Source organism: Centropristis striata, chromosome 6 (genome assembly GCF_030273125.1).
Source record: "Centropristis striata isolate RG_2023a ecotype Rhode Island chromosome 6, C.striata_1.0, whole genome shotgun sequence".
In the NCBI taxonomy this organism is placed as follows: Eukaryota; Metazoa; Chordata; class Actinopteri; order Perciformes; family Serranidae; genus Centropristis; species Centropristis striata.
The window spans coordinates 8,422,349-8,450,311 of NC_081522.1; the positions used below are offsets into that span (position 1 = coordinate 8,422,349).

The window sequence follows — 27,963 nt, forward strand, 5'->3', positions numbered from 1 at the left end:
GCAAAAATGTGTTAGCGCTTATCCAAACTTCCCCCACAATCTCTAGTTACACTAAACTAAAACTGTACTGTAGAATCCCCAGTATAACATTACCAAAGCTATATGTTTGTTTCACGGTAAGGCTAGAAACGCCGTACATGTACATGGATGGCAACTAACCGTTTTAATAATGGCTTGTCGACTTGACAAGTTGGGTTCCAAAATTTTGCAGACTTTCCAAGTTTTTCCAATTTAAGGGGGTGTTAAAATTAAATTCCCCAGTCGGTATCTCATTCTAAATATTTTTTTAATATTCTGACAGAACATAAATGCAGCTATATCACAAACCTATTCAGTGTCAGCAATTTTTTTTATAACCCTCTGGAGTCCACAAAAGCGCCGGAGCATGACTTCTTCATGAAGTCACGACTTAGAAACGAAGCAGCATGGAGCCCTGCTGTCAACTTTTCTCTTAAGTTTTGGCTTTTCCAGAAGTTTCCATGTCCAATTTAATGCATCCACCCCTTTTCAGCAGAGGCAAAAAACACCTTTCTTTAATCTATGTTCTTTGTCATTTCTTTGTTTGTTTTTGTGTGTTTTTAATGTATTTTTGTGTGTGTGCTTTTGTATTTTGGGGGGGGTTTTTTGTTCAAAATGTTGATCCAGTAAGCCAAAATGAAAATATAGTCAGGTCATATAAGTGGGTTTGTGCTGAAAAACAATGATACCAACACGTCATGGTAAAGATTTTTAAGGGGTTTATACAGGCAGAATGAAAAGGAGTCAAAAAACGACAAAATAGCCCCAATCTCCAAAGGGTTAAAGGAGCTTTAAAATGTCAGTAACTTTATACCATGTATGGCAAAATGGTCTTCAGTTCCAATTCTATCAAAGTATGTGTTTCTTAAAACAAATAGGCTACTTCACTTTAAATTATAACCCCAGTGGAAACACATTTTTGAACTACAGCTTGGTGCTGCCTCATGAGTGTTGGCAAAAATGTGTTAGCGCTTATCCAAACTTCCCCCACAATCTCTAGTTACACTAAACTAAAACTGTACTGTAGAATCCCCAGTATAACATTACCAAAGCTATATGTTTGCTTCACGGTAAGGCTAGAAACGCCGTTTATGCCAGTGTTATGTCAGTGTAATTTCGTTTACACTTAGCAATCATTAATTTATCTCTGGAAAGAGGAAAGACAGACTCAGCCAGGAGAAGTGAACCGCAGGCGCAGACTAGCTTCAACAAACTGCCTCACCACCACAGTTTGGTGTAGACTTTCAAGATGGATGCTGTCGCCTCGATAGGTTTCTGTTTCTTTTTCGTAACGGACTCTACATGCGACATAACCGCTGCATGAAGAGCCATTGTCGTTCATAATGAAACGGATTTACTGCCTGTGAAACGACAAAAAGTGGATTTAATCGGATATTTCTGCCTCTACGTGTCCGGACTGTCGCTTATTTGTGTAACTTCCTGGTTGTCGCATTAATATGTCTGTTGAAACTGCGGCGAAAGCTCAAGTTACTTTAAAAGGTTTTCTGGATTCCAAATACACGGGACATTATGATTCTGCTGTGATGATTTCAACGACACACCACTGTTTTCAACGAAGGGAAAGGAGAGAAAGACAGATTTCATAAGTCCTCAGCAATGGAAAGTGGCAATGGTGGTGCCTCGAGTAAAGGTGATGAAGCTCTTTTCTCCTCGTGGTAACTTTCACTTTAGGTTTTTAGAGAAACGTGGATCGGATGGTTTTTTTCAAGTAATCATACTTGAGATATAAACCTGTTTTTGCTGCAGAGTTTGGAGAAAGGGGAAGCGTAGATAAGGTGTCGTGTCTCATAGTACACTCAGTCCCAGCTTGTGAAATAACTCGGAAACTTTTAGAAAAGCGAATGCGCAATTTGCTGTAATTTCGCAATATCTCTTGTGTGCCTATAACATACTGTGTTAAATTGTATGTATTTTTTGTCCACTTTTAGGTGTTTTAGTGCCTGTCTCAGAAAGTTCGGTCGTCTTTCAAAACAATATCTTGGCACCACTTAAAAGTGCGTACTTGTATGAGGAGTCGAAGCAGTCCTTCAGATACAAGTCCGCTGTCTTGGTTCAGAATCGAGCACTGGAGGAAAAGGTCAGTCCCAAGTTGTATTCCTAACGTGTCCCAACATTAAGATTTCATTAAACATTAAGCCACACTTAATGGTTAACCTTAAACCAGTTCACATTTAATAGCTCAACAGGATTTCATGTCCTAAACATAAAAATATATCATAAAAACACCCTTTTTTGACTACTGGTATTTGACCATTAGCAGTGATTAATCTAACAGAAGTTGTACTTTGTTTATTTCATACTTTATGTCAAAAAACATTTGAAAAATAATGAAGTCAGTTCCTAAACAAAGGAACTGCGCTTCAATGCTATGAGAGGAACCTCAAACAGGAATGCCAGCTTTTAAACTGACTTCATTTTTCCTCTATTACATCAGTATTATGCTTTCCGAACAAAGAGAAAAGAAGCAGGATATTCAGAGGAGGAACTAGAGGAATGTTATGGATTTCTGCTGTTTGATGATGTCAACAAGGTAAAAATTCTTGAAACTCTCTGGCACACCTGAGAATAAAACATGCCTCAACACATCATCTGATCTCGCTGATATTGATATCTGTATTTGTTTTAAGGCTAATGCACTCGGAGAAACCGGTGTGCTCACTGGGAACAGCACATGCACAACTCTGGGAGATCCTTCGAACGGTAACTTGTGATGATTTATGTGTGTTCTCCTGTCATACTGCCACTGTGTCAACCAGCAGTGAGATCACAGTGACATTTTAGCAGCAGCTCAGTTCAGCCACAGCAAAACAAGAAGTTATACTATTATGCAGACAACAAGTTAAGATTGTCCACAACTAGTTCTGTGACATATATATACTAACTTTTTAATTACTTGGTAGAAAAATGCAAAGAATTAAACCTTTCTCAGCCATTTTAGGTATTTTACCCCCAAGTTATTACCTTGAAGGCCATATCCAGTTCCAATGCATGCAGCCTGTCCAAAATATCTGTAACAGGAAAAGTCCATGTTGAGCGTGTGGTGGTTCCTTGTATTTGAAAGTGAAAGCAGATTTAATAGGATCTAGGCATGTATAGAAATGAAAGTGGAAGAATTTTTGCTGTGAAACAGAAACTATAAGTTGCTGCACAGCAGTTCAGGGTTAAGATATGTATTGAAGGAAGTAAGCCTATTATTTAACATTTACTGTTTGTGTTACTGTATATTGTAAAATGGGTTTCATTTGACTGTAACATCTATTATCTTGTTTTCTTTATAACTTCACATTTGAAATGCTTCTTCCCAAAAAATATTTTGTCTGTTACCCTCCACCCACTCTAAGCTGTGATAAGTGTGGACGTTATCAGGTATAAACATGGTCAAAGTCCTTGTTTTTCTGTAAACGGCGGAAGGGTGGAGTGGCACATGAAAACAAGGGCTCCACTGTGTCACATTTAATTGAATATAGCGGCACTGAACGTCTTTGCCTGTTTTCATCTGTTTAGGTTCCTGTGTAAATTGCAGTGCTGCAAAATATATTTGCCATCATGCATTTCATAATAGCTGAAGGACACATTTTAAAAGGATTATTCAGTCATATGTTGTAACTTTCTTCATTGTAACACCACACTTCCTGCGGGGGCGTATAAAAGACGCACTACACCTACCAAACCGGTTAATGGCTCTTTGTTTATGAGGCTTTGCGACCTGAAAGAACCTTACCTGAATGTCACAAATGTCAAGTGTCTCATTTGTCCTCATTCATGTTTGAATGCATTCTAATGCTTTAATCATACATTATATGTTTGAAGCAATGTATGTATGAAGCAATCACAAAAAATCTCTTTACACTCCTAGTCTTACTGACTGGTACGTTGTTGAAGTAAACACAGTTAAGAGAAGACATCCGAACACCTTAAATTAAAAGCTATTTAATGTGTCTTTGATGGAAAATGTATTAAAGTACCTTTATGAAGCAAGTGAATAACAGAAGGCCTAAAGCCCAATAGATAATATTTTGATTTGACTTCCAAAAATGGCTCTAGCCTCACTTCAGAAAATACACTGTTGTAAGACATGAACAGGCCTATGAATGTGTCCTTTAGTAAGGAAGCAGCAGCACCCAGCCCTTATTCTTCGGCCAGCTTAATCTGTCCTGCCAGTCAGTTTAAAAAAAAAAAAATCCTCACAAAGACACGTTAGAAGAAGTGAGAGTAACTATTAAAATTCTAGTATCTGGTGGCCATTAGAGGTGCTTTCTGCTGCTGGGAGACTACACTTTCTCCTTCCTTGTAGAATCAATAAAGTGTATTGATTCCTTTTGTGGGAACAAAGAACTAAGTGCTTGATTTAGTGGAAAAAATTCCTAAAGTATACGTAGTGTTCTAATCTAATCTAATCCATCTAATTTTATGATAAAATCTCTTGTTGGCACATTTAAATATATGTATGTATTCTGGCTTCTTAGAGGAATTCTGTATAAATAACACTGTGACATTGTTTCAACTTCATGTCAAGCTGCAGTGGGTGAGGTGAGATCATTCAGATAGTTGTTAAACGGGTGGTGTGTCCTTGACAGCAGATAAACATTCGTCTTTCAAGGTGTGGCCTTGCTGCTTTGGAGTGACAGTTTGGAAAGGCACTTTGAACTTATGAGTTAATCATTGTAATTTTTTATGATGTCCTCAAATCTAGATAAGTGGGCCTACCTGGATTAATTTATGACTAAACAGCAAACATTAAGTGGATGTTTTCTGCTTTCCTCACACAGGTGTTTACATATCAATGTACTCTGACTGTCTGGATCTGAATCGCTGGTATCATGGGAAATCTGGTTACATTGCCATCATCAGGCTGACAAAGGTATTGAAAAGAGGAAATTGTGAAATATTTGGCTGGGGAATCATTTCATTCAAAGAAAGCATTTAATAAGCAACATCCTTGTCATTTTCTTGTTACCAACAGGGTAAAGTTAAAAAGGTTTTGGAGAACTACACCCAGAATTTCACTGCACCCACTGTGGGGTTTGACTGTCATGTGTCAGAACAGCTGCCTTCAGTATCTGCCAAAACCAGCTCCTTTCTTGCCTTTGAGAGAACCCAGGTAAGAAGAGGAACTGACTGCTGAAGAAAGTCATAACTGTGTCCTACAAATGCACATACATTACATTATTTTAGCACACCGTGCTGATTTCACCTACAAATGTCCAGGGGCCTCATGTATCAAAGAGTGCGTAGCTTTTTTATTGAAAGATGGCGTACTCCCAAAACTAGAAAACGATGTACGCAAACTCACCTCCACATGTGGACATCGAGGTGGTGCCAAGTTATAAGTATCTAGGTGTATACCTGGATAATAAGTTGGACTGGTCCCTAAAAACATACGCTCTCTACAAAAAGGGGCAGAGCCGCCTCTTTTTCTTAAGGAAGCTGAGATCTCTTGACATCTGTAGTAAGGTTCTGCAGATGTTTTATCAGTCTGTGGTGGCAAGTGTGTTGTTTTATGCTGCAGTCTGCTGGGGGGCAGCATCAGACACAGATGCAAGGTGACTACCTTCTGTAGTGTAAAGTGCTTTGAGTGGTTGCAAAAAACGACTAGAAAAGCACTATATAGGTGCAGGTCCATTTACCATTAAGGCAGGTTATCTGTGAAAAATGTAAGCCCTCCATAATCAGAATCAGAAATATTTTATCCATCCCCAGAGGGAAATTCAGTATATATGTATATAAAAATAGTGGAAATAGCAAAATATATAGACTTAAGAAACTATACAATCTTAAAAAAACATATTGACTTCAACATACTATCATTGCACAAGAAAGCAGCAGTACACTGGGGAAATCTATATGATAATGGATGAAAAAAATAATCTATCCCCTCATATTTAGAACGGGTTATTGAGGGTGGAAAACTGCATTTTTCCTCCATTGTCTGAGAGCTATACACTGTAAACCCAATGCCAGTGTAGTTTGAGTTTAGATATGAAACACGTTTTAAATAGAGCATAAAAGATAGTAGTTTCCGCTAAACAAAAGTTTGCGGTGCCACCGCACATTCTCACAGCACCTCGAAAGATTGTGCAGCAGTCCAAACATTCTCAAGGCAAGTTCACTTTTCATACATGTGGTGTGTGCGCGGGAGAAACAGCGTACACAATGTTTTTATGCGTACGCACTGTTGATACATGAGGCCCCAGGTGTTTTGCTGGTAGTGCAGTTCGGTTCTGGTTGTGTGATTTTTATTAGCACAACGGTGTTTAGTACCGTAATGCATGAGTGCATGTTATAAATTCAAAATTGTAGGGACACCAGGCAGCTCAAGTGTGTCTTGTTTCATCCTTTCAGTATTACATGTATGAGCTGCTAGATGATGGAAGCAATGCAACAACCCAGTCTCCCAACGCTGCCTATCCTTTTGCCATTGTGTCATTTTCATATACGGATACCAAAGCGACACTTTCAGCGCCACAGGAGAAAAGGTACTATATCACTGCATTAATACACATGCTCTGCCCTGAGATTTATACAACTGTAATATTGCATACTGGGCAAAATGCCATTTCATACAAACTGAGAATATTTCAGTATATTGATCAGTTGTTTCTTGATTTCTCTTTTCAGTGACGATAAAAAGCTTGGTAAGTAACATTTATTTAAAATCAAACCTGGTCGGGTTTCTCAATACATATTGCTATCAAAAAGAAATAAAATAGCACTGTAGTTACTGTAGTTAGTTAAAAGTACTGTTTAAACAATGTCATTGTTATTAATGCAAACCGACATACCAATAAGTATTTCACACCTGTATCCATTTACTAAAAATGGACTGTTAAAAAATGTACACCTCATTTAAAAAAATAATTGTTTGATTTTATCTTTTTTTTCCAGTCCGTCATTACTTTCCGTGGAAAGGTCAGCTCCAAATAGGCATCCAGTGCTACAATGTTGGGGTGAGGTCGACATCAGGGGCCTTGATCCCTGCAGAACTGTAAGTCAAAATGTAATGTAGTCAAAAAATGTTTTCCTAAATGTCTTAATTTAGATAATATAATCCCTTTTCTGTGTCTTTTTCTTCTACTCAAGGCCACCAGTGGTGAAAATTGACCGAGTTATTTCCATGCGAGATCTGCGACAGTTATTGCCAAGGACTGTCTTTGAAACCTGCATCTCTGGTGAAGGTGTGCAACTATATTACAAATATTAGGGGAAAACAGCCTTATTACGCAGGTGTTACATTTTTAAGTAGTAGTCTCAATACAATTCTTATTTTATGTTTCTCCTGTTTTTCAGTCTTTCTGGATGGCTTATTCTGCAGTCTGTGTGAGTTGGTTTCCTCTGAAGTGGAAGAAACCAACTCACTCTCTCTGCTTCTGCAGGAGATCAAGGAGAAAGAGATTGTGAGTTTCTGTTGATAATTAACCTTTCATAGACTATTCATTCATACCATAAAATGTAAAAAAATAAATAAAAAAAACCCACAAAAACCTATCACGATTTATCAGGGTCCAAAGTTTGGTTAAGAGTCAGAAACATCGATATCACACTAATATAAAATGCAGAAGACCAAGCAAACCTTTACATTTACAACAAATTATTGGTTTAAAAAAAAAAAGAAACTAGGCCTGCAAGCAGGACTGAACGGGACCGAGCAGAGTGGAGCCGTCGGGGGAGGGCACGTCGGGCGCGGCGATGTGGGCTCAGTCCCTATGCGTCCCAAATGGCGTGTCTCCTACCACTGTGCTCGGCGTAGGTGTAAAACATGTTACTTCCTGTTGCCAGCAGGGGGCGCTATGACTGTGTGTCACTATTGACACGTGGGTGTGTCCCGGGCTGGACCCTAATCACGTGTGTGAAATTTGGGACAGATTGGACAATGTATGGTCAAGTTATCCAGTCTGGTGTTAGATGGGGAGACACCATATTTTGCCACCATGCCACGCCCACATAGTGTGACCGTCGGTAAAGATTTATACAACTTTTGATCCCAAAGGCCTTGTGATGGTACTGACCAAGTTTGAAGAGAATTGGATGAAATCTGTAGGAGGAGTTCGTTAAAGTATGCGACGTGGAAATGGCCAAAAACGATGACAAGTGCAATATTCAAACCAAGATGGCGGACTTCCTGTTGGGTTTAAGGTATGGGTCCAAGAGGCTTTTTGGTGTGTCTCCACATGATTCATGTGTGTACCGAATTTGGTGTCTCTACGTGAAACCTACTGCAAGGGCTAAGTATAAAACAAGTTACTTGCTGTTGCCAGCAGGGGGCGCTATGACTGTGTGTCAATATTGACACGTGGGTGTGTTCCGGGCTGGACCCTAATCACGTGTGTGAAATTTGGGACAGATTGGACAATGTATGGTCAAGTTATACAGTCTCGTGTGTTATGGCGAGATGCCATATTTTGCCGCCATGCCACGCCCACATAGTGTGACAGGCGGTAAAGATTTATACAACTTTTGATCCCAAAGGCTTTGTGATGGTACTGACCAAGTTTGAAGTCCATGGGGTGAAATCTGTCGGAGGAGTTATGTAAAGTATGCAATGTGGTCATTTTATGAAAGGGGGCGTGGATAAAGCATAAGGGGCGGGGCTTTATGAAATATTGTTATGGAGAAGTGTTAAGGGCTGGACTCTGATGAAGCATGAGAAGTTTGGAGCAGATGGGACAAAGAATGGAAAAGTTATAACAATGTCGTGTTTTATGGCGAGACGCCATATTTTGCCGCCATGCCACGGCCACATAGTGTGACCGTCGGTAAAGATTTATACAACTTTTGATCCCAAAGGCTTTGTGATGGTACTGACCAAGTTTGAAGTCCATGGGGTGAAATCTGTCGGAGGAGTTATGTAAAGTATGCAATGTGGTCATTTTATGAAAGGGGGCGTGGATAAAGCATAAGGGGCGGGGCTTTATGAAATATTGTTATGGAGAAGTGTTAAGGGCTGGACTCTGATGAAGCATGAGAAGTTTGGAGCAGATGGGACAAAGAATGGAAAAGTTATAACAATGTCGTGTTTTATGGCGAGACGCCATATTTTGCCGCCATGCCACGGCCACATAGTGTGACCGTCGGTAAAGATTTATACAACTTTTGATCCCAAAGGCCTTGTGATGCTTCTGACCAAGTTTGAAGTCAATGGGGTTAAATCTGTAGGAGAAGTTCGTTAAAGTATGTGGTGTGGAAATAGGGAAAATTCCATATTCGATCCAAGATGGCCGACTTCCTGTACGTTTTAGGATATGGCTTCCACTGACTTTTTGGTGCGTCTTGCCATGATACACGTATGTACCAAATTTCGTGTGTGTACGACAAACCTGTGTGAGGTAGTGAAATTTAGGGTGCGCTAGTGAGTCATTTTGCCACGCCCATTCCCGCGAATACCAGAATATGTAAATTTCACATGAGATTAACGTATATTCCAAATGGTGAGTTTTTGAATATGAGAAAGGCCCCAAAAAAGCAATTCAAAATTCACAAGAATAATAATAAACGGACCAATTTCAATAGGGTCCTCGCACCGTTAGTGCTCGGTCCCTAATAATGATTTAAAACGTTGATTCATCGTTAAACTGTCAATCATTTTACTGTTTATTATTGATGCCTGTAAACTTCTGGTCTCCTGTTTATATATATTTGCATAGGTGGTGTAATATTTTTGTTGAGTTTTACTTGCTATCCAACATCAAAAAGCTGTCCATGACAAACTTGCTCATTCATACACAGGCTCTCACTATTCAGCTGAATGATGGTGGTTTTCTTATTCTGTTGCACTCCTCCCATTTCCTCACATATGATGGTAAGATATGAAAATAATCACAGTACTATGTTGTCAGTGTCATGAAAAAAATTGCTGAATTCTCTCTGTTTTTAACCACGATTTCACTTCCTATGAGTCACGTACAGTATCGTTCTCTGTTTTTCAGATACTGGGTCAAATACAAGTGATGTCCTGCAGGGCATATTTGTGTTTCCAGTCTCACAAGTCATTCAGAGAAGTGAGTACAACATGTGTTTAATAGTGAATTTTTTATTTTGACATATTGATGTCATAAATACAAAATCAGGGATTAAAGAAGTAATGTTTCTTGATTTTTTTACAGACACAAAATCTGGACAAAGAAAACCCGCCATGTCAACTGAAGTCCTGCGGGTTCTACCAATACTGAGTTATGCAGAGGGCGAAGTTGAGAAAACACCCATTGACCCAGGCGAAGAACTGCGTGAAGTCTTAGTGCAGCATATGCAACGTTACGCAGCACTGATAAATCCTGGGTTGGAATTAAGTCCCTCTAAGGAAGTCAGCATCTTTCCAGATCAGTATGATGTGCCGGATGCCCACAAGCACCTCTACTCATCCCCGGAGTGGACTAACAGGGCGTGGCAGAGTGTCCGGTCATATCTGAGCAAACCTGTCTCTTATCAACTGCCAGTCTGCAAGGCTTCAGAAATCCTGGCGGCTGGACAAGAGGAGCGAATGGAAGACCTTGATGATGATGTCTACATCTGTCTTTCATCTCCTGAGGAGGCACCATCTGATTCTGTTAATATGGAGACAGAGGACCAGTCAACAGGCCAGATATCACCTGTAAAGGTTGAAACTTCTGTGGACAATTGTATAACAAGTGCTGAAGCACAAGTTGGCTTAACAGCTTTGCCTCAAAATGTTGTACCAGATGAATTGCAAGCTCGAGATGTGACCAAAGACACTGACATTTCTGATCTGACTATTCTGATCAAACACGATGACATTGGGGCCAAAAATCTCTTGACTCCCTCTACATCAGATGAACTTCCTGCTGAGCTGATTGTCAGCATCACTTCAGCAGAGCGAACTGTCACAGATGCGAGCTTAAGTATAATCAGTACTGTGTCTGCAACAAAGGATAATGAAATTCAGCTTTCTGGGTTTTCAACAGCAAAATTACAAACGTCAGGAGTGAACTCTTTGAATGATGAGACTGTTACAGCCCAAAAAGTTCTGGATTGCCCTGAGGTCACTCATCTCACAAAAAGAAAACGGAGGAAGCTACGGAGGGGATATTGTAAAGTCCGGAAAAAGGTAGCTAAACCTTGTGTTGAAACTCCCAGTGTACAAATACCAGTGGATGATGAAAACAAGAGTCCAAAGGAAGAGGAATCATCAGGCCTCCCACAGTTGACTAATCCCACAAATATTGATCAGAGGAAAGGAAAAGGGAGAAGGCGCAATTTTAGAAAACCATCCTCAAAAAATGAAATGGTGGGATCTGTTTCTGTTGGATTAGCAGTACCAGAGGAGAACAAATCAGACCCTGTTCAGCAGACATTGGAAAGCACCATTTTAATGGAACTTGAAGCTTATCCTCAGAGAAAGAAAACGGAGCGCTGGGACTTAAAGCCAGTCATCAGTGAATGTGGAAGAATCTTAGTTCCCCATGGCTCCGCAGATATTGCTGATCAGATCAAGTCTTTAAAGAATAAGTATCGGTCTACAAAGGATGAGCAGTGCCCTGAAAGCATACTGGTTGATGCTTCTGTGAATGTGCATGATACAGTCGAAATGGAGAAAGACTCTAGCACAGCTCCAGAGACCGCAGCAGATGAAACGGTTGCCACAACATCCAAGGCTGGAGAGAACCATCTTCAAAACATTGTTGTCAGTGAAGTGAATCCTGAATGTAGTGTTTTGAAACCCTCAGATGATGACAATGGTTCATTGACTTCGAAGCAAGAGAGTAATGTGCATTTTTCAAAGACTGATGGCACAGCAGCTCCTCCATCAGAAGCAGTTAAAGAAAAGCCCACTAATACCCTCTCCCCGGGAAAGATTGCTACAAAGGGTGAATTTCTGTTGAGTAAATTAAGAACAGTTCTCCTCAGAGGAAAGAGAAAAGCAGATCTCCATGTGTCAGAGGAAAAGACTGCAGACACTGCACAGGACACTGAGCCCTGCCTTAAGAAGGGGCGAGTTGACTCAGGCACTGGGATGCTGAAGTGTAATTATTCAATTACAAGTGTCCAGGACCCCAGTGCGCATGTCAAGGAAGTTTCAAAGTTGCTGTCAGTTGACCCTCTTTTTGCATATGCACTAGGCCTGACCCCTAAGGAGACACCAAATAAAGTTCAGAAAACTGAGGGTCAGGGTGCTCAACAAAAGACAGACTCATCAGAAACTAAAGAACAAACCATCTTAGACAAACAACCAACCACAATCCTACACAGGCCTCCATCAATCTTTCCAAGAAGGGGAAGGATTAAAATGCTCAAAAAGCATCAAGGCATCTCCACAGAGTATGTTAAAAAGAAATGTAAGTCATATTTCAAAATTCTAAAATTTAGAATGCTTTTTTTGCATGGTGTGTAACATTTGTCAGTACTTTACATGACATTGAAACTGAGTGACCCTTTTCTTGGATCTGTTACCTCTGCAACTGTCCTCATGCTATCACTGTGCTTTGCTAAGTATTTACTAGTTCTTAGTTTGCTTTTGCTCCTCTCTTGCCTGCCTGCATTTTGCCTGCCCAATGCATCTGCACCCAAACATGGTGTGATTGGCTCAATAAACCAATCCTTTTGTTAGCCTAGATTATAAATTGGTTACAGGTTCCTAATAGTGATACATTGCTATATTTCAAATGCTTTCAATGTGCTACTTTTTATTTTCATGCGGTTTCTCTTTTTTCTCCTCTGTTTGTCTTCACAGGGTGGTTGCATTTTCAAACCCCAGCTTGTTTTGCAACTGAAAAACTCAAATACAAAGAGTGTACTACTAGGGATAATTCTGTCAGGAAGACTGAAAAAATGAACAGTGCTTGCTCATCTACAGATGCTTTGAACTTACTTGCTGACTTGGCACTCAGTGCCAGTAATGACCAGGTTTCGCCGCAACCAGACGCAGCACTTGAGAGAGAACCTGAGACAAGTTTGAAGAAGTGTGACCTTTCAAAAGATGTTACCAGTGCTGAACAAGAGTCAGTTCTTCATGCTCTGCTTAGACAGCCTGCTGCTAGAACCATGCAGCCTCTTGAGTCTTCTTCACCAAGCCATCTTGTGGGAGGCAGTGAATTGGTTGGTTTGGTATCTAAAGAACATGCTTACTCATTGCCCCCGTCTTCCTCTCTACTGTTGGGTTTACCAGGTACACCCTTCCAGGTATCCCCTTTAAGTGGTTCTACCAGACTGCTGCACCATCACAACACAATGTATGGCGATGGAAATCAAACACTACACCCCGCTGTTGGCCTGGAAGACAGAAGAGAACAAAACCACAGGACTCCAGAATACCTGAAAAAACACATGGTGCGCAGAAGAAAGTTCAGACACTCCCGGACCTTTGTGGACAAGGACGGATCTATCCAAGTCACAAAGCAATGGAAAGAAAACTATGACTTTAATCTAGACAGCAGGTTTTCAAGTGACTTAAAGGATAGAGCTGTCGTCCGAGCCTTGCATGGGTAAGTACTTTGTATTACTTATTTACTTATTTATGCAAGAATTCTCAAGATAACAGTAAAAACTGTAACTGTATTTTTCAAATTATTTCAGTGCTATACTTGTTTTTATGTCACTGACAAATGTGGACAATATGTAGTAAAGTTAACCTTTAGATAAGATGACATAAACATCAATTATTCATCTGAGAGAGCTAATTTTTTGTACATTTCACATCTTCGATAGACCATGGGATTTCTCCATGCAAGACACCAGTGAAGAGGTCCGGCTCATCGTCCACATGTGGATAGGTCTGTTCTACAGCCGGTCAACAGCCAGGTTCTTTCATGTTGACTCATACCTGTGTTCAGAAAAGAGGGATTCTTTGGAAATTTCCAGTGGAATGGTATCCCTGGCTCAGTCTGAGGGCCGGTCAGTCAAGGCCAGTTCATTTGCTGCTTACCCGAGTGTAACAGACACTTCAGACTCTTCCATTTTGATAGCCTTGGACCTCAGCAAAAAAGAAGAGTCAGTGTTGGACCAAGGACCTGTGATTTTGGACTTGTCACTGAAAAAGTCCAATTCAGAGATTGCCACTTCAGATCCACAATTCAGCAGAAAAGAGACTTCCGTGTCCGGTGATCAGAAAGAAGCAAGTGAAACATTGAAAACCCCAAAGTCCTCTGTGAGACTTCAGGAGTCAAGCAACATTCAGGTTTGATTCTAATTGTACTGTTATATCAAAGACAGACTATTATTCATTTAATGTTTTTGTTAGGACTTTCAGACGGTCTTTAGAATATAGAACAATTAGATAATCTGATTTGTGTGCTGAAATCCTGCAGGTTCTTGTCTGAACAATAAGGGGATTACTGACAAAGAACTATTGAAGGTAGTAGGGTGAGTTGAAAGGGACTATCCACTGTTAACCAGTACAGTGATATGGCATCTACCTCCCTGCATATATCTGCCCTACCTCCACTCAGCACATTCTCCTCTCTGAAGGCTAATGATGCCACTGACTCACTCTGCTCTACTCTGAACTCATGTCTGAACAGGCTATGTCCTTTATCTACAAGGCCTGCTCGACCCAACCAATCCCACCCATGGTTGACTGATACCCTTCGATCACAGCGTACCAAGCTCAGAGCTGCTGAAAGAAAATGGCTCAAAACCAAACTTCCCGACGATCTCATAAACTATCAGACACTATTGTCCTCATTCTCAGGCAGCATCACTGATGCAAAGACTGCTTTTTACAACGACAAAGTCAACAGTGTCACTGACACCCGGAAACTCTTTTCCACCTTCAAATCACTAATCAACCCTCCGCCTCCTCCTCCTCCTACCTGCCTCACCGCAGACACATTTGCATCCTTCTTTACAAGCAAAGTTGCAGCAATTAGCAGCCAGTTCTCTGAACCCCACCCGACTCCTAATACTGTGACATGTAGAAGTCCTACTACTTGTCTTTCTGTATCTCAGCTGGGCGGCACTGAATCAGTTGCTAGCACCTCATTTTCTGGCTTTACACCCCTCTCTGAGAGTGAGGTATCCAAACTGTTGACATGTAGCCGTCCTACTACATGCTCGTTGGACCCTATACCAACAAACCTTCTTCAGTCCATTAGCCCAACCATCACGCCAGCTGTCACACATGTGATTAACGCCTCACTGTCCTCCAGCACTTTTCCCACTGCATTCAAAGCAGCTCGGGTAACACCTCTTCTCAAGAAACCCTCTCTCAACCCTGCTGAAGTCGAGAACTATCGTCCTGTCTCATTTCTTCCATTCTTATCTAAAACTATTGAACGAGCGGTCGCTAAGCAACTTTCAGAATTCCTCCTACAGAACAATCTTCTTGATCCAAATCAATCTGGTTTCAAAAGCGGTCACTCAACTGAAACTGCTCTGTTGTCTGTGACAGAAGCCTTAAAAGAAGCAAGAACAGCAGCAAAGTCCTCAGTTCTCATTCTGCTTGACTTGTCAGCTGCATTTGACACAGTTAACCATGGCATCCTCCTCTCTACTCTCTCTAAAATGGGCATCTCTGGCTTGGCTCTGTCCTGGTTTGATTGCTACCTCAAAGGACGCTCATTCAGTGTATCCTGGCTTGGACAGTTGTCTACTTTGTCTTGCCTCACCACAGGGGTTCCCCAGGGCTCAGTGCTGGGACCCCTGCTATTCGCTATCTACACCACCTCTCTGAGTGAGGTTATCCACTCACATGGCTTTTCCTATCACTGCTATGCAGATGACACTCAGCTCTATTTGTCATTTCCTCCTGATGACCCATCGGTCTCTGCTCGGGTCTCTGACTGCCTCTCTGACATAGCCACTTGGATGAAGGCACATCACCTCCAGCTGAACCTTTCAAAAACTGAACTGCTGGTCCTCCCTGCTAAACCCACAATACACCACAACATCAACATCAAGATTGACTCCCTGTGTCTTTCACCCACCAAGGTGGTGCGAAACTTAGGGGTGATGATTGATGACCAACTCACCTTTTCCAGTCATGTCGCCTCAGTTACCCGGTCATGCCGCTTTGCACTTTGCAACATCAGAAAAATCAGACCTTACCAAACTCAACATGCCACTCAACTCCTGACACAGGCTGTTGTCATCTCAAAACTTGACTACTGTAATGCCCTCCTGACAGGCCTGCCAGCCTGCTCAGTAAAACCGCTTCAGATGATCCAGAACGCGGCGGCACGCCTGGTCTACAACCAGCCAAAAAGGTCACATGTCACTCCGCTGCTCATTGAGCTCCACTGGCTACCTGTTGCAGCCCGCATCAAATTCAAATCTCTAATGCTGGCCTACAAAGTTGTCTCCGGTACTGCTCCTAGCTACCTGAACGCCCTGATTCAGACATATGCTACCTCACGACCGCTGCGCTCTTCCAATGAACGGCGCCTGGCTCTGCCCCCCGTTGGTCTAAGGCAATCCAGACTCTTTGCACTTCTTGTTCCCCGCTGGTGGAACACACTACCAGTTCCTACCAGAGCAGGGGCGTCCCTCTCTACCTTTAAAAAAAACTCCTGAAGACCCAGCTCTTCAGAGAGCATCTTCTCTCCTAGACCACATGATAAGTCTACTCCTCAAAGAATTGTCACTAGCACTTATAGCTCTTATTGCACTATACTTGATTGTTTGCTTTTTACTCTTCCTGTAAGTCGCTTTGGATAAAAGCGTCTGCTAAATGACTAAATGTAAATGTAAATGTAAATATAAATGAGAGTCAAAAGCTTTTGTCTACAGCTTCAAACTGTTTTCAGGGCTCTCTCAGACCTCATGTCTCCAGTCTCCCCAGGAATGCTAAAATAATCTGAGGCTCTGATAGACATTCAGAGTTCAATTCACTTCCTTATTTAGGTTTATTTAGCACATGGGCACAAACAAGAAATGGACTATCATTTCATACTCCATGGGTAAACTCCACCTCTCAGTGTCTATCAGCATCCAGGATCTGTGAGTATTCTCACACCCACAAGGCCAGAACCCTTAACGTCTCCAGACCAGCAGTCCAGCTTTTATCCAGGAACACAGAAATGAGGCCAACTATGCATAGTTGGTGCCATTCTGTATCCTACACAAAACTCAGCTCCATCTCCGGAGGGGAGCTAATTTCAGTAGCTAATATGCAAGGCTTGCAACTTTGCATGCTGCCCAGCCAATCATGTACAAGACCCCATGTTCTGTTCCTTGGTGGTGGTAACCCCAAAATAACTTATCTTCTGGCCTGTAGACATGCAAGACCCTATCAACAACTATTGTCCCTGACAACCCAGCTCCCATGCAAACCCCTCAATGATTGATGCATACTCCTGGTACACCAGAAATAGATTGTCTGGATGAGCTTCAGAGATAGCCAATAAAATCAGCTCATTTAAAAAAAATCCCTTTTAACCTTTCCCAATGGGCAGTCAAATTGAAGTCCCTCCCAACTTCTTGAAGATGCTTCCTTGTGTTCCTAATGGTTTGCACTATATGAACCATATACTAGAAGAAGTATTGATGTTTGTGTGCTTATTTCCAAGTGCCCTGTCCAGTGTCTATCATGCCCATACTTGTATCACACTCTGGTAATGTGCACATTCCCCAGATGGACTGTACATACCATGCTGCTGATGTACTATCTGATTAATGACAAAAATTGTTAGTTTGTGTATGTCTGATGAACTTGCTTGTCAATTTTTGGAATTGCTTCTGCATCATAGGCAAAAATGACCTTGAAAAACCCTGGTTAAAAGAGAGAAACAGCATTTACAGTTTTCAGATATCAGAATCAGAATCAGAATCACTTTATTAGTCCCTTGAAGGGAGATTTGTTTTGCTGCAGGACACACAAGACAAGGTACACAACGATTACATAATGTGTGTGTAATTCCTATTCTGTTTTCTTTTTTCTTTTTCCAGTGTTATGAAAACATGGTACAATCCACAGAGATTCTCAATGAGGTGAATGATGGCAGAAGCACCTTTGAAAATAAGATTGCTTGTGCCTCTTTGCAAAATGCTGAGAGCCTGGAGCACACTGATGTATCATCTTCTAAAGGTGATCGAACAACAATTGTTGGCCAAGAAGAGATGGAAAGTGTATGTATTCCACCAGAAAAATATTCAGCTTCTTCAGGAATTGGCCATGTGTTAACTGGATGCAACAATGGGAAGACGGATATGAAAGATGGCATTGAAAATTTGAAGGCTACAGAGGTGAGTTTATCATCATCTGTGACAGACAAAGAGGTATACGGCAACAAAGAAGCAGATGATGTCGTCCGTACAGTGGAGAAGGATGAAACTAAATCCAAAGATGGGAAAAATTGGATTGTGAAAGTAAAGTCATACAAAGAAGGCAATGTAGTAACTTCTCCAGAAGTAATCTGTACAGATGATGACTCAACAAAGAAAGTGTCAGTTGTAGTCTGCAATGGAAGTCTTTTAGAAAATGAGAAACCGTCATCTGAAGAGGACTCTAAAGCAATCTCAACAGGCAAGGCTGAAAATGTAAATGAAGATGTGGATAGTTGTACAGTACACAACGGTAAAGTGACTGAAAATAAACATCACTTTGGAAAAGAAGATCGACTTGATGATAAAGGTGGTTGCATTTCAGATGTGGAAGCTCACAGGGATTCCAGTGATCAGCCAGTATACTTGCTGTGTGAAGTAGACCGACTTGATGAGAAAGATGACTACGTTTCAGGTGTGGAAGCTGAAAGAGATTTGAGTGATCAGCCAGTACCTATGCTGTGTGAAGATGATCGATTTGATGAGAAAGGCGTCTGCATTTCAGGTGTGGAAGCTGACAGTGATTCCAGTGATCAGCCAATACCTATGTTGTGTGAAGTAGACCGACTTGATGAGAAAGACGATTGCATTTCTGGTGTGGAAGCTGACAGAGATTTGAGTAATCAGCCAGTACCTATGCTTTGTGAAGATGATCGACTTGATGAGAAAGACAGTTGCATTTCAGCTGTGGAAGCTGACAGGGATTCGAGTGATCAGCCAGTACCTATGCTGTGTGATGACCAAGACCTCGAAAAGAAGGATTGCATCACAGAGAGCAATCACAAACCTGCATTGGATGAGCAGCCACCTCATGCTGACAGCAAACAAGATGCTTGCCATGATTTGCAGTTGAGAAAGCTGTGTACAAATGGCAATGGGTTGACAGATGAAAATGCGATTTTTGAAAAATCTCACACTTCATCAGAAATGGAGCTTATTTTTAGAAAGCCTACAGTTGAAGAATATTCAGAAAATGGAATTTGTCTGGCAGATAAGGCACATGATCAGAAGTTGGTGTCACCCAAATCTGATGGGAAGAACTGTTCATTAGATGGGTCTTATGCAGATGGGACTATTTCCCAGACAAGTGACAGTGTTGAAATAGAAAGCAAAAACAAAGTAATGGTAAACTTCAATGAAGGTAGTGGAATTCATGAAGATGGGGATGCTCAATCAATTGGGGGAGAGCACAAGGATGACACCACAACTGAAAAAGAACTGTTTCATCATCCGTCTCATTTACCTGAAGCTGAATTGGCATTGACTAAAGAAACAGATCTCAAACAGATCGACAAAACAAATGAGGCATTGGAAAAGATCTATAGTGGGGTTGTAATTCCATTTATTGGAATAGACACCTCCGGAGAGGATTCAGTCCAACCACAAGACTCACAGTCACAAGTCAAGGTTCAAGAAGTTAGCCTGGACGTTATACCATTTATCAATGACACGACCTACCCTGAAACTGTCCTACCCACAGGGGTATGCACTACATCTCACATGTACAGTAAAAAAACAGAACTGTCTGTGGGCAAAATATCCCTTTCACTTGTAAGTGAAATTAACCAGCCAGTGCTCTCTGGAAGTGAGTCTGATGACCGGTGCCCTACCCCAACTATGGATGAGAAACCATATGAGTACTTAGCTTCCTCTGAACCTAGTAGTACTAGTGCTTCTGCCTATAGTGGTAGTGAAACCTCTAAAAATGTGAGTGACAAATGTCTTGGCAAAGGCTTAGAGATGCCTCAGAAGTCTGATCTTGAAATAAGGACTTTAAGAGTTCTACAAAGTATAGACAAGTTCCTCTCCAAATCAAGCCTCACTGGCAAACCCACCCAGATTGAAAAGGCTGATATCAAACGTCTCGATCAAACCCCTAACCCCAGCAGAAAGTCCCTCACCACTCACTTAGCCCCAAGCCACACCTCAGCTGACTTTAAAGACAAAAAAATAAGCAATACAACGCTAGCAATGGTGTTAGCCTCTACCTCACAAGAACTGCACAGAGAATCAACAGGTCCCTCTCATGTGTTGTCACCTTGCAAAAGTAAATTAGATAAATTACAGGAAACCTCAGTAGGGCAAGATTATTGTCATCCCCACAGATCTGTTCCCTGTAGTGAGAGTTTGCTAGCCATTAAACCAAAAACTGACCAAGATAGACATAAAACAACATCACAGACCAATTTAAGTCATGATCCACGTTCATATAGTCAGCGTCCCATCATGGCAGTGAAACCATCCAAGAGTGATGAAAATGAAGCAGAAGGCATCTCTAAGGACAGACAAATAGAAAATGCTGCAATGCTGTATTTTTCCAAAAATAAACAGACTAAAACCCCCAAAGTCACTTACACCACACCCACTACCCCGCTCTTGGAGAAAAGGACAGAGAGTTTTAAGAGAACCTCTGAAGGACTAACTAATGAAAAAGAGTCCAGTGAGCTTACTTCAAAGAGCAGTTGGTTATCAAATCTTAGTGACACTAAATCAGACAAGGCTAAATTTGGACAGGTAGATCACTTATATCAGCACCAAGGAAGGGACGATTCAAAATTCAACATGCTTCCTTCATCATCTCTGCCCATGCAGTCTTTTGAATCTGCAAAAGGTTCCTCTAAACTTGTTGATGGAAACCAAGGTTATATGAAATATTGTTTGGTTGAGAAAGTTGGGAACACAACTAAACAGAGCATTGAGGTGGATCAGGAAGACCACTCAGAGGCTTCAATCTCACGTGCAGATTACAGAGATGGTGGCATAATAGACGAAAGTCTTTTCCTGGGACCTGATAGCTCACTCATGTGTACGGTCTATAACACCAGCCAGAAAAGAAGTTGTTCGTTTTTGGAGCAGGTTTCGCAGAGGTGCCTACAAGATGACCTTACTGAGGCATCAATGGAACAGGAGTGCCTTATCTTCTCAGAACAAATGAAACAGCTTTTGAAAAGGACTAAGAGGGGATCCGTCTGTCAACAGGACACGCATGACACACAGAATATGTCTTGCTCTAGTCCTGTGTCTGTGCACTTCTGCAGTCTTGAGGAAGAGGAGGATTCAGTTGATCACTTGAATGCACATTTGGACCTAATCTCAATTGTTGGACAAAAAATAAAGGTTGACATGTCTGAAAGGAAAGACCTGTCAGACACCAAAGAAGAAGAAAAGACTTTGCAACCTCAAAAATTGTCTCAAGGAACAGGGAACCCAATGGAACATGCTGGAATTTCTGGTGTGACTTCGGAGTCTGCCAGTCTGTATGAGGCCATGATGAGTAATGTTTGTGCTGTCAAAAAGGTCCCGTCCAGACCTAAACACCTCAGGATGGATAGATGTAACCCAAAGATGGAACCAAGTAAACATTTTGACTTCTGTGATCAAATGAAGAAAGAGATGGATGAAAGTTTTCGCAGTAATCTGAATTCAGTCGTGAAGAAATCCTGTAAAACAAAATACAGATTCTACATACTAGTGACGTCAGATGATGCCTTCTTTGAGGAAACCAAGGTAAGATAAGTTTTCAACAAACTTCCAATACAGTATTTCTATTACCTATATATATTTCAAAGTTATACCATACTTGGCAATGTAAAGCTCATCTTCTGTGTAGAAGGTGCCAGAACAAATTTGTTGTTTGCACCTTAATGGATATCAAAAATTGTGGTCAGCATGAATTCAAGATTGCACAACGGAAATATTGTTGCAGCATTTTTGTACAGTTCTTCAAAAATATGAATACATTTACTGCTCCTAACTCAGTCCTGACACACTATTCCAGGACTATACTATACAGCTTAGTTTACGTTGTGACCGTCCCAATGCTACCCTTAACAATTTACTGCTAGAAAAAAAATACTGAAGATAAAGATAAATGAACATTAAATAAGGTGGTAATTTGAGCTTCAGTGACTAATCAGAGAATATTAGTTTCCTCCACATTCTTTCACTTTTGGCAGCCTGCCACACCTTAACTTTTAGCATTATTGGAACATCTGTTTACTGTCTTCAAGCAGTCATTGCGTCACTCAATTGGCAATGTTGCAGTACCTGCAAATAGCACTTCTCTTCAGTTAGATGTTGGTGTAGTCCTTCCTCTTCAGTACCAGTAGCAACACATTGTCCGCAAATGACTTGTAAGTGACGACGCAAGTTCGCTCCCTTTGTCTCACATTTCCATTGTAGCATTTCTGATTCAGCATTTCACAACAAACTTTTTAAATACATTTTTGAAAAGCAGTGTCAGTGTTCAGCCATATTTAGGTGAACGTATAATTGGAGAGGTTGGAGAAATGTGAATGGTCGTAATCACAATTTGAATGTCATACCTGCTTTGCATCCAAACTAATCACAGCTTCTGAACTTCACTATAGTGTGGCTACAAACATTTGCCTATTTTTCAAGCTAAAAGGGGGGAGGGTTCCATAACTGATTTTGGGTGGAGTGTCATTAAAAAATATATTATCCTGAGTTATAATCTTATGTGTGCATAAGTCAAGACTGAGGCATTTCTAGCATTTCATGTCTTACTTGATAAAATGTCTCATTGCATTTTTTGTACCAGTTTTAGTTTTGGTTCATGTTTGAGAAGAGTAGATGCACAGATCTTATCAAAGGAATGCTGAATTCATGGATATCTACCAGCCCTTTGATAACCCTTGTACATATTTGTAGTCGCAGTATAAACTGAGGCAAGTCAAGACAGGACAAATTCTTATGTTAAGGCAGTATAAGACTTGGTAATGCTAAATTGTGTTTAAAGCTTGGGCCATTTCTCCTTTTATTTTCAAAAGATACAGTTAGAGGCAGAGGGCCACACTGCTGTACAGCCATCAGCCTTTTTCCTTGATGAGGATACTTCTTCATCTCTACTCATCATCCTCAGGAATGAAGACATTGCGGAGCACATTTGTGAGGTAATTGATCAGAGACAAAATAATGACAGGACTTTTGCAATAGGTAAACAGGACTTATTTATTCTGCTTTTGGCTACCCCAGGTCCAGCATCTGCTCAAGCTGAAAAATTCACCACATGTGCAGTTTGTTGGGATTGACGAACCAGACGATGTTGTGAACCTCACGCATCAGGAGCTCTTCACGAGGGGTGGCTTCATAGTGTTTGACAGAGCAGCACTGGAGCCTCTCAGTCTTTGTATGTGCACTTAAAATTGAGTACCATCTTTTTGTTGTTTAACATCGTGTAATGTAAGCAGCCTGTTCAACTCATGATATTAATTTTGTATGAATTGTTTAAGGTAACATGAAAAAAATGAAAGAAATCTTGCAAGAGCTAAGCCGAACGGGGAAGTGGAAATGGATGTTGCACTACAGGGACAGTCGGCGGCTGAAAGAAAATGCGAGGTAGGGGTCAACTTTAAAAATAACCGCAAAAATGGCTTTATTCTCACTTCCCTGCATGGCAGGTAACAGATGTCTAAAGGTCTTCTCCTTTCCTCAAAATACATCCTCTTGAATATTTGAATTCACATCTCTTTCACATACTTTCCTTATATCGTTAGCCTCATAGCATATTTGCCTAAGTCATATTTGAACGTTTTCGGGAAACAAGAAAATACACAATTTTTAGTAAGCCCATTGGTATTCTTAATTGATATTGTAACAGTAAGTTCAAATAGAAGTGTGAACAAGTTTGCATAAAAAATTAAACACATCGATTTCATAACAGATAAAAGTGTCTTCGGCAGAATATGCCCTGACTAAGGCGATTTTTCTCTTACATATAAATAATGTAGTTTGGTTTGTATGTAGCGGCAAAAATGCCTAAGTCAAGGAGATGACTAAGGCAGAAAGTGATTTTGGACTCTAACAAGTGTTCTGATAGGTTGAGAACATAGGCAATAAGGCAGAAAGATGCAGCAGTGGCAGGAGAGTAAAGTTAGGCAGATATCACAATTTGGCCAAAAAATGACTTAGGCAATTATGCTATGAGGCTAACGATATGTAGGGCCACGGGGCAATCGTGAAGAAAAAATCCACAGTATAACAAAAAAAAAATCAAAATCCACAGTATATCCCTATAGCAATAGCTGTAGGGACCACTGCTCGGGGCAAAGCAGTATATTGTTATACTGTGGATTTTTTCTTCTTCCTCTTCCGGACACAATTTCGTCCCGCTACTAGACAAATTATATATCAAAACGTGCAGTTTGATCGGGATCGGTGTGCTATTACTCTTTTCTACGGAATACAAATTTTTCGCGACATAAGTCATGACAAACGACAAAATTTTGCATTGAAGTGAATGGGACGGCTGAAAAAAAATGAGAGAAAAAGAACAATAATTGGAGAACGTCTACTTCTCCGGCATAATTTCACCTAAACAGTAGACACAAGTCTTGTGTATTGGTGTATTAATCCACATTTCGATAGGTCATATAGTTTTTTATCAATCCCTGTTCAATGACCATGATCATTTTTGGAGAAATTCTGAGATTATAATGGGTGTAATGTTCGTGTCAGTCTGTGACATCCTCACTCAGAGTGTAGAGGGAGAGAAAAAATTGTGAAAAATAAATGTGAAAACTGTGCTCCAGGCAGCAAATTTCACTCTACAGAAATAATTTATACATAGAAACTTAGGGAAATTTGTCTTCTGACTCACAATCCTCTGGTAAAGCTGTCAGTTATAGTTTGGGCGTAGGACGCACAGATGCGACACCAACACGCACCAACAGCCCCATTGACTCCCATATTAAAAACGCAGGAAGATTTCTGTAGAAAAGCATGTTTAACAGTTTTTCACTCTTACACAGCTATTTCTTAATTTTTCTTAACAAAAAACATATGTAGCTGTTCAGGAAGAACTAACGACGTTCAAAGTGAAGTCGGATCAATGATAGGTATTATGGTTTTGCCCAAAAATGCTTTTGTTCAAGGCCAGAAATTCCAGTCTGTCCACCTCGGGCTGCTGTCACTGTGCCGGAACATTCTCCAGCAGCAGTTAATTCTGTTGATTGCTCTGCTCTGATTGGTCGACCCCAACGCCTTTGATGTGATTACAGTTACAGACACACGCACACACACACATGCGCGCGTAAGCGCGCACACTCCTCCAGATAAACTATGACGGGTATTTTATGCCAGCACACTATACTTTTTTTATTTTTTTATTTATTTTTTTATCCCACGATTTTTGTTTTCTTACTTCTTGTTTACTACAAATGTCTGTAAAACATAATGGGACTGTGCATAGCTGCCGAATTGGGTTAAACAGTGTAGATATAAGGTCCGATGGAATCATATTGAGAAGAGACTGCTGTCCACATGGCTACTGAATATTCATTGGATAGGTCTGCATGGCTACTTAATATTCAGTGATGACAGTGATTATGGTGTCTGAGAAGCTGAAATTATTTTAATTATCCCTTTCACCCTTGCTATCATTAAATATGAATTCGATATCATTCAAACCTAGAGAGAGAGAGAGATTTCGTTATCAAGAAAATAAAAACGGGCCTGAAAATAATAGAAATATCCTGACAGCTCTGTTGGGGCTTGGGGTTCATCTGCAAGTTCTGCTTCCTTATAAACAATCCCGTATGAAGCTGAGACTCTGTGTAACAGCTGATCTGTGTAGATATGCTGCAGAACATAGAAAATGAATAACTGTCAGGTCCTGATGATCCAGTGGACCTCATGCGTAAATGCACACAGCCTCTTCCTCAGTTTGTTCCTGAGCAATGGTCCAGTCCTGATATACTGTTACAGGCGTACACGTGTGACACGCGTTAACGCATGTGTGTTATTGTCCTAAAGCCAACGCTTCAGATGCCTTAACGTGTGCACGTTTAGACTTGAAACAGCCTAAACTGTCTCATCGGTCTCTCTTGGTGATGCATGAACTGCTTTAATTGTGAAGCGAAGCGGCTGTTACACTTAAAATTTGTCATCATAAAGTAAATAATTATTTGTACATTGAGACAAGTGGCACGGCACGAATGACCCATCGCTATTTGATTTCCACAAACACTACACAGCGTGTGTCTGTACGCTCATGTAGAATTGTACTTAACAGTCACTCGGGTCTTCATGTCACGTATTTGAGGCGTAGTTCACCCGTCACGTGTCGCTCATCAAAGCAAATGGAATTTACACGCGCACATTAGAGGTTTGATGTCATCGCATAGGCGCTGTACACACGTTTTCATATCGTGCGCTGACATAAAATACCCTTCATAGATCCAGATACACGCACACACGCACGCGTAAGCGCGCACACTCCTCCAGATAAACATGCTTCACACACACACACACACACACACACACACACACACACACACACACATTTTGTGTATAATATAGTATCATAATATTTCTAGTATTGTTTGAAATCTCTGAAGAATTTCATCATAGTGTACACACACCAGCAGTAGCCCCCGTGGCTCTTTCAGAATTTCCCCAGAGGAAATTTTCTAGTTTCAGTTACTATTTAGTGTTTTCCATCAGTTTATGAAAGAGTGATGCTGATTGTGCACTTAATAAATGCCTTTCTGTTAAAATGTTGTCCATTTGAACTTTGTCTCCTCCCCTCATATCCAGGTTAAGTCCAGAAGCAAAAGAGAAGAAGCACTTCCTAAACTTGTGCCAAGAAGATGGAATATTGGAGGTCTTGCCTTACCATGAGTGTGACCTCATGTCAAGAGAGCAGCCCGACTATCTCACTTGTTTGGTCCGTTTGCAGGTCCAGAATATATCAGCCCGTTACCCTGTATTTATAACCGGTAAGACACAATTCACACTTACATTAACTGTACCCTTATATTCACAATTGTTATTATATACTATAAACATTTCTTGTACATAATGAAAAGCTTTCAGTAATGAATTGGACATTAAAAAGATCCCCAAAGTCACATAGTACTGGATGACTTTCTGCACTGGTTAACCTGTAAAGGTTAAAGTTATTGTGCAGTTGAAAAAACAATGACATGTTATTATTATTCTTGCAGATACGACGGCAGACAGCGCATTTGAAAAGAACGGCATTTTAACAATGACTTTCGACTCTTTCCTGACGTATTCTCAAAGCGAAGCATTTACTGCCTGAATTGCTGAACTGGAGAAAGTCAGCTGGACACACTAAAGTTGTGCTAATTCAAGAACACAACAATAAAAAAAACTCATTGGAACTGAGGAGGAACCAGAGATTTACCATTTTATGGTAAATTCAAACTAACTACATTCAATATTTTCTTGGAAGTTCAATATTAAGTCTGTTCAGCTCTTTGTATCGAGCAATACCTTGATTTATGATTTGACTAGGATTTTTGTTTTTTTGTCAACTAAGTTATCATTCAGTTAATGGATCTCGTGGCAATAATACCAATATGCAGGCAGGTTTTCTGTATATACTGTATACTGTTGTTATGTATTGTCATTGTAAATTGCCTTTTTTAGTGTATATTTTGTTGTCTTTACAATCTTAAGTTTATACATTGCAGCACAATCATTGTTAGTGTTTGTTTCTGGTTAAAAATTGACATTGCAACAAAGCTAAGTTAGGCTGTTTTCAAACGGTGTATGTTTTATATATTTAAGTAAACTACCACACATCATTAAGGTTGCTGACAATTATTCTTAACTATTGAGTTGAATAGTTGGAGCAAAACAATTTAACATGATCACTTAGCACTTAATGGATTTATATTTCATGACTGTACAGAGAAACTTGACTGAGAATAAAGATGGTTCTTTAATTGT

The 27,963-nt window shown here is 40.6% G+C and overlaps 1 protein-coding gene across 1 annotated transcript; it reads left to right on the forward strand.

Moving 5' to 3' along the window:
• The first annotated feature begins 1,024 nt into the window (after nucleotides 1-1,024).
• tasor2 (transcription activation suppressor family member 2) lies at nucleotides 1,025-27,959 on the forward strand. Its single transcript, XM_059334347.1, has 22 exons — nucleotides 1,025-1,669; nucleotides 1,968-2,116; nucleotides 2,474-2,569; nucleotides 2,667-2,739; nucleotides 4,809-4,900; nucleotides 5,003-5,140; nucleotides 6,382-6,515; nucleotides 6,658-6,674; nucleotides 6,925-7,024; nucleotides 7,120-7,214; nucleotides 7,327-7,433; nucleotides 9,763-9,835; nucleotides 9,963-10,034; nucleotides 10,140-12,326; nucleotides 12,722-13,472; nucleotides 13,696-14,164; nucleotides 17,872-21,753; nucleotides 23,037-23,159; nucleotides 23,242-23,395; nucleotides 23,499-23,604; nucleotides 26,803-26,984; nucleotides 27,213-27,959. Exons 1-22 carry the CDS (start codon nucleotides 1,636-1,638, stop codon nucleotides 27,308-27,310), a joined length of 9,132 nt encoding a protein of 3,043 aa, XP_059190330.1. The 5' UTR covers nucleotides 1,025-1,635; the 3' UTR covers nucleotides 27,311-27,959.
• Nucleotides 27,960-27,963: the final 4 nt, after the last annotated feature.

Coding starts and splice junctions, on each gene's coding strand:
- tasor2 (XM_059334347.1), top strand. CDS start 1,636: ATGGAAAGTGGCAATGGTGGTGCCTCGAGTAAAG. Junction 2,740..4,808: donor TCTGGGAGATCCTTCGAACG/GTAACTTGTGAT, acceptor TTCCTCACACAG/GTGTTTACATATCAATGTAC. Junction 7,434..9,762: donor AGATCAAGGAGAAAGAGATT/GTGAGTTTCTGT, acceptor ATTCATACACAG/GCTCTCACTATTCAGCTGAA.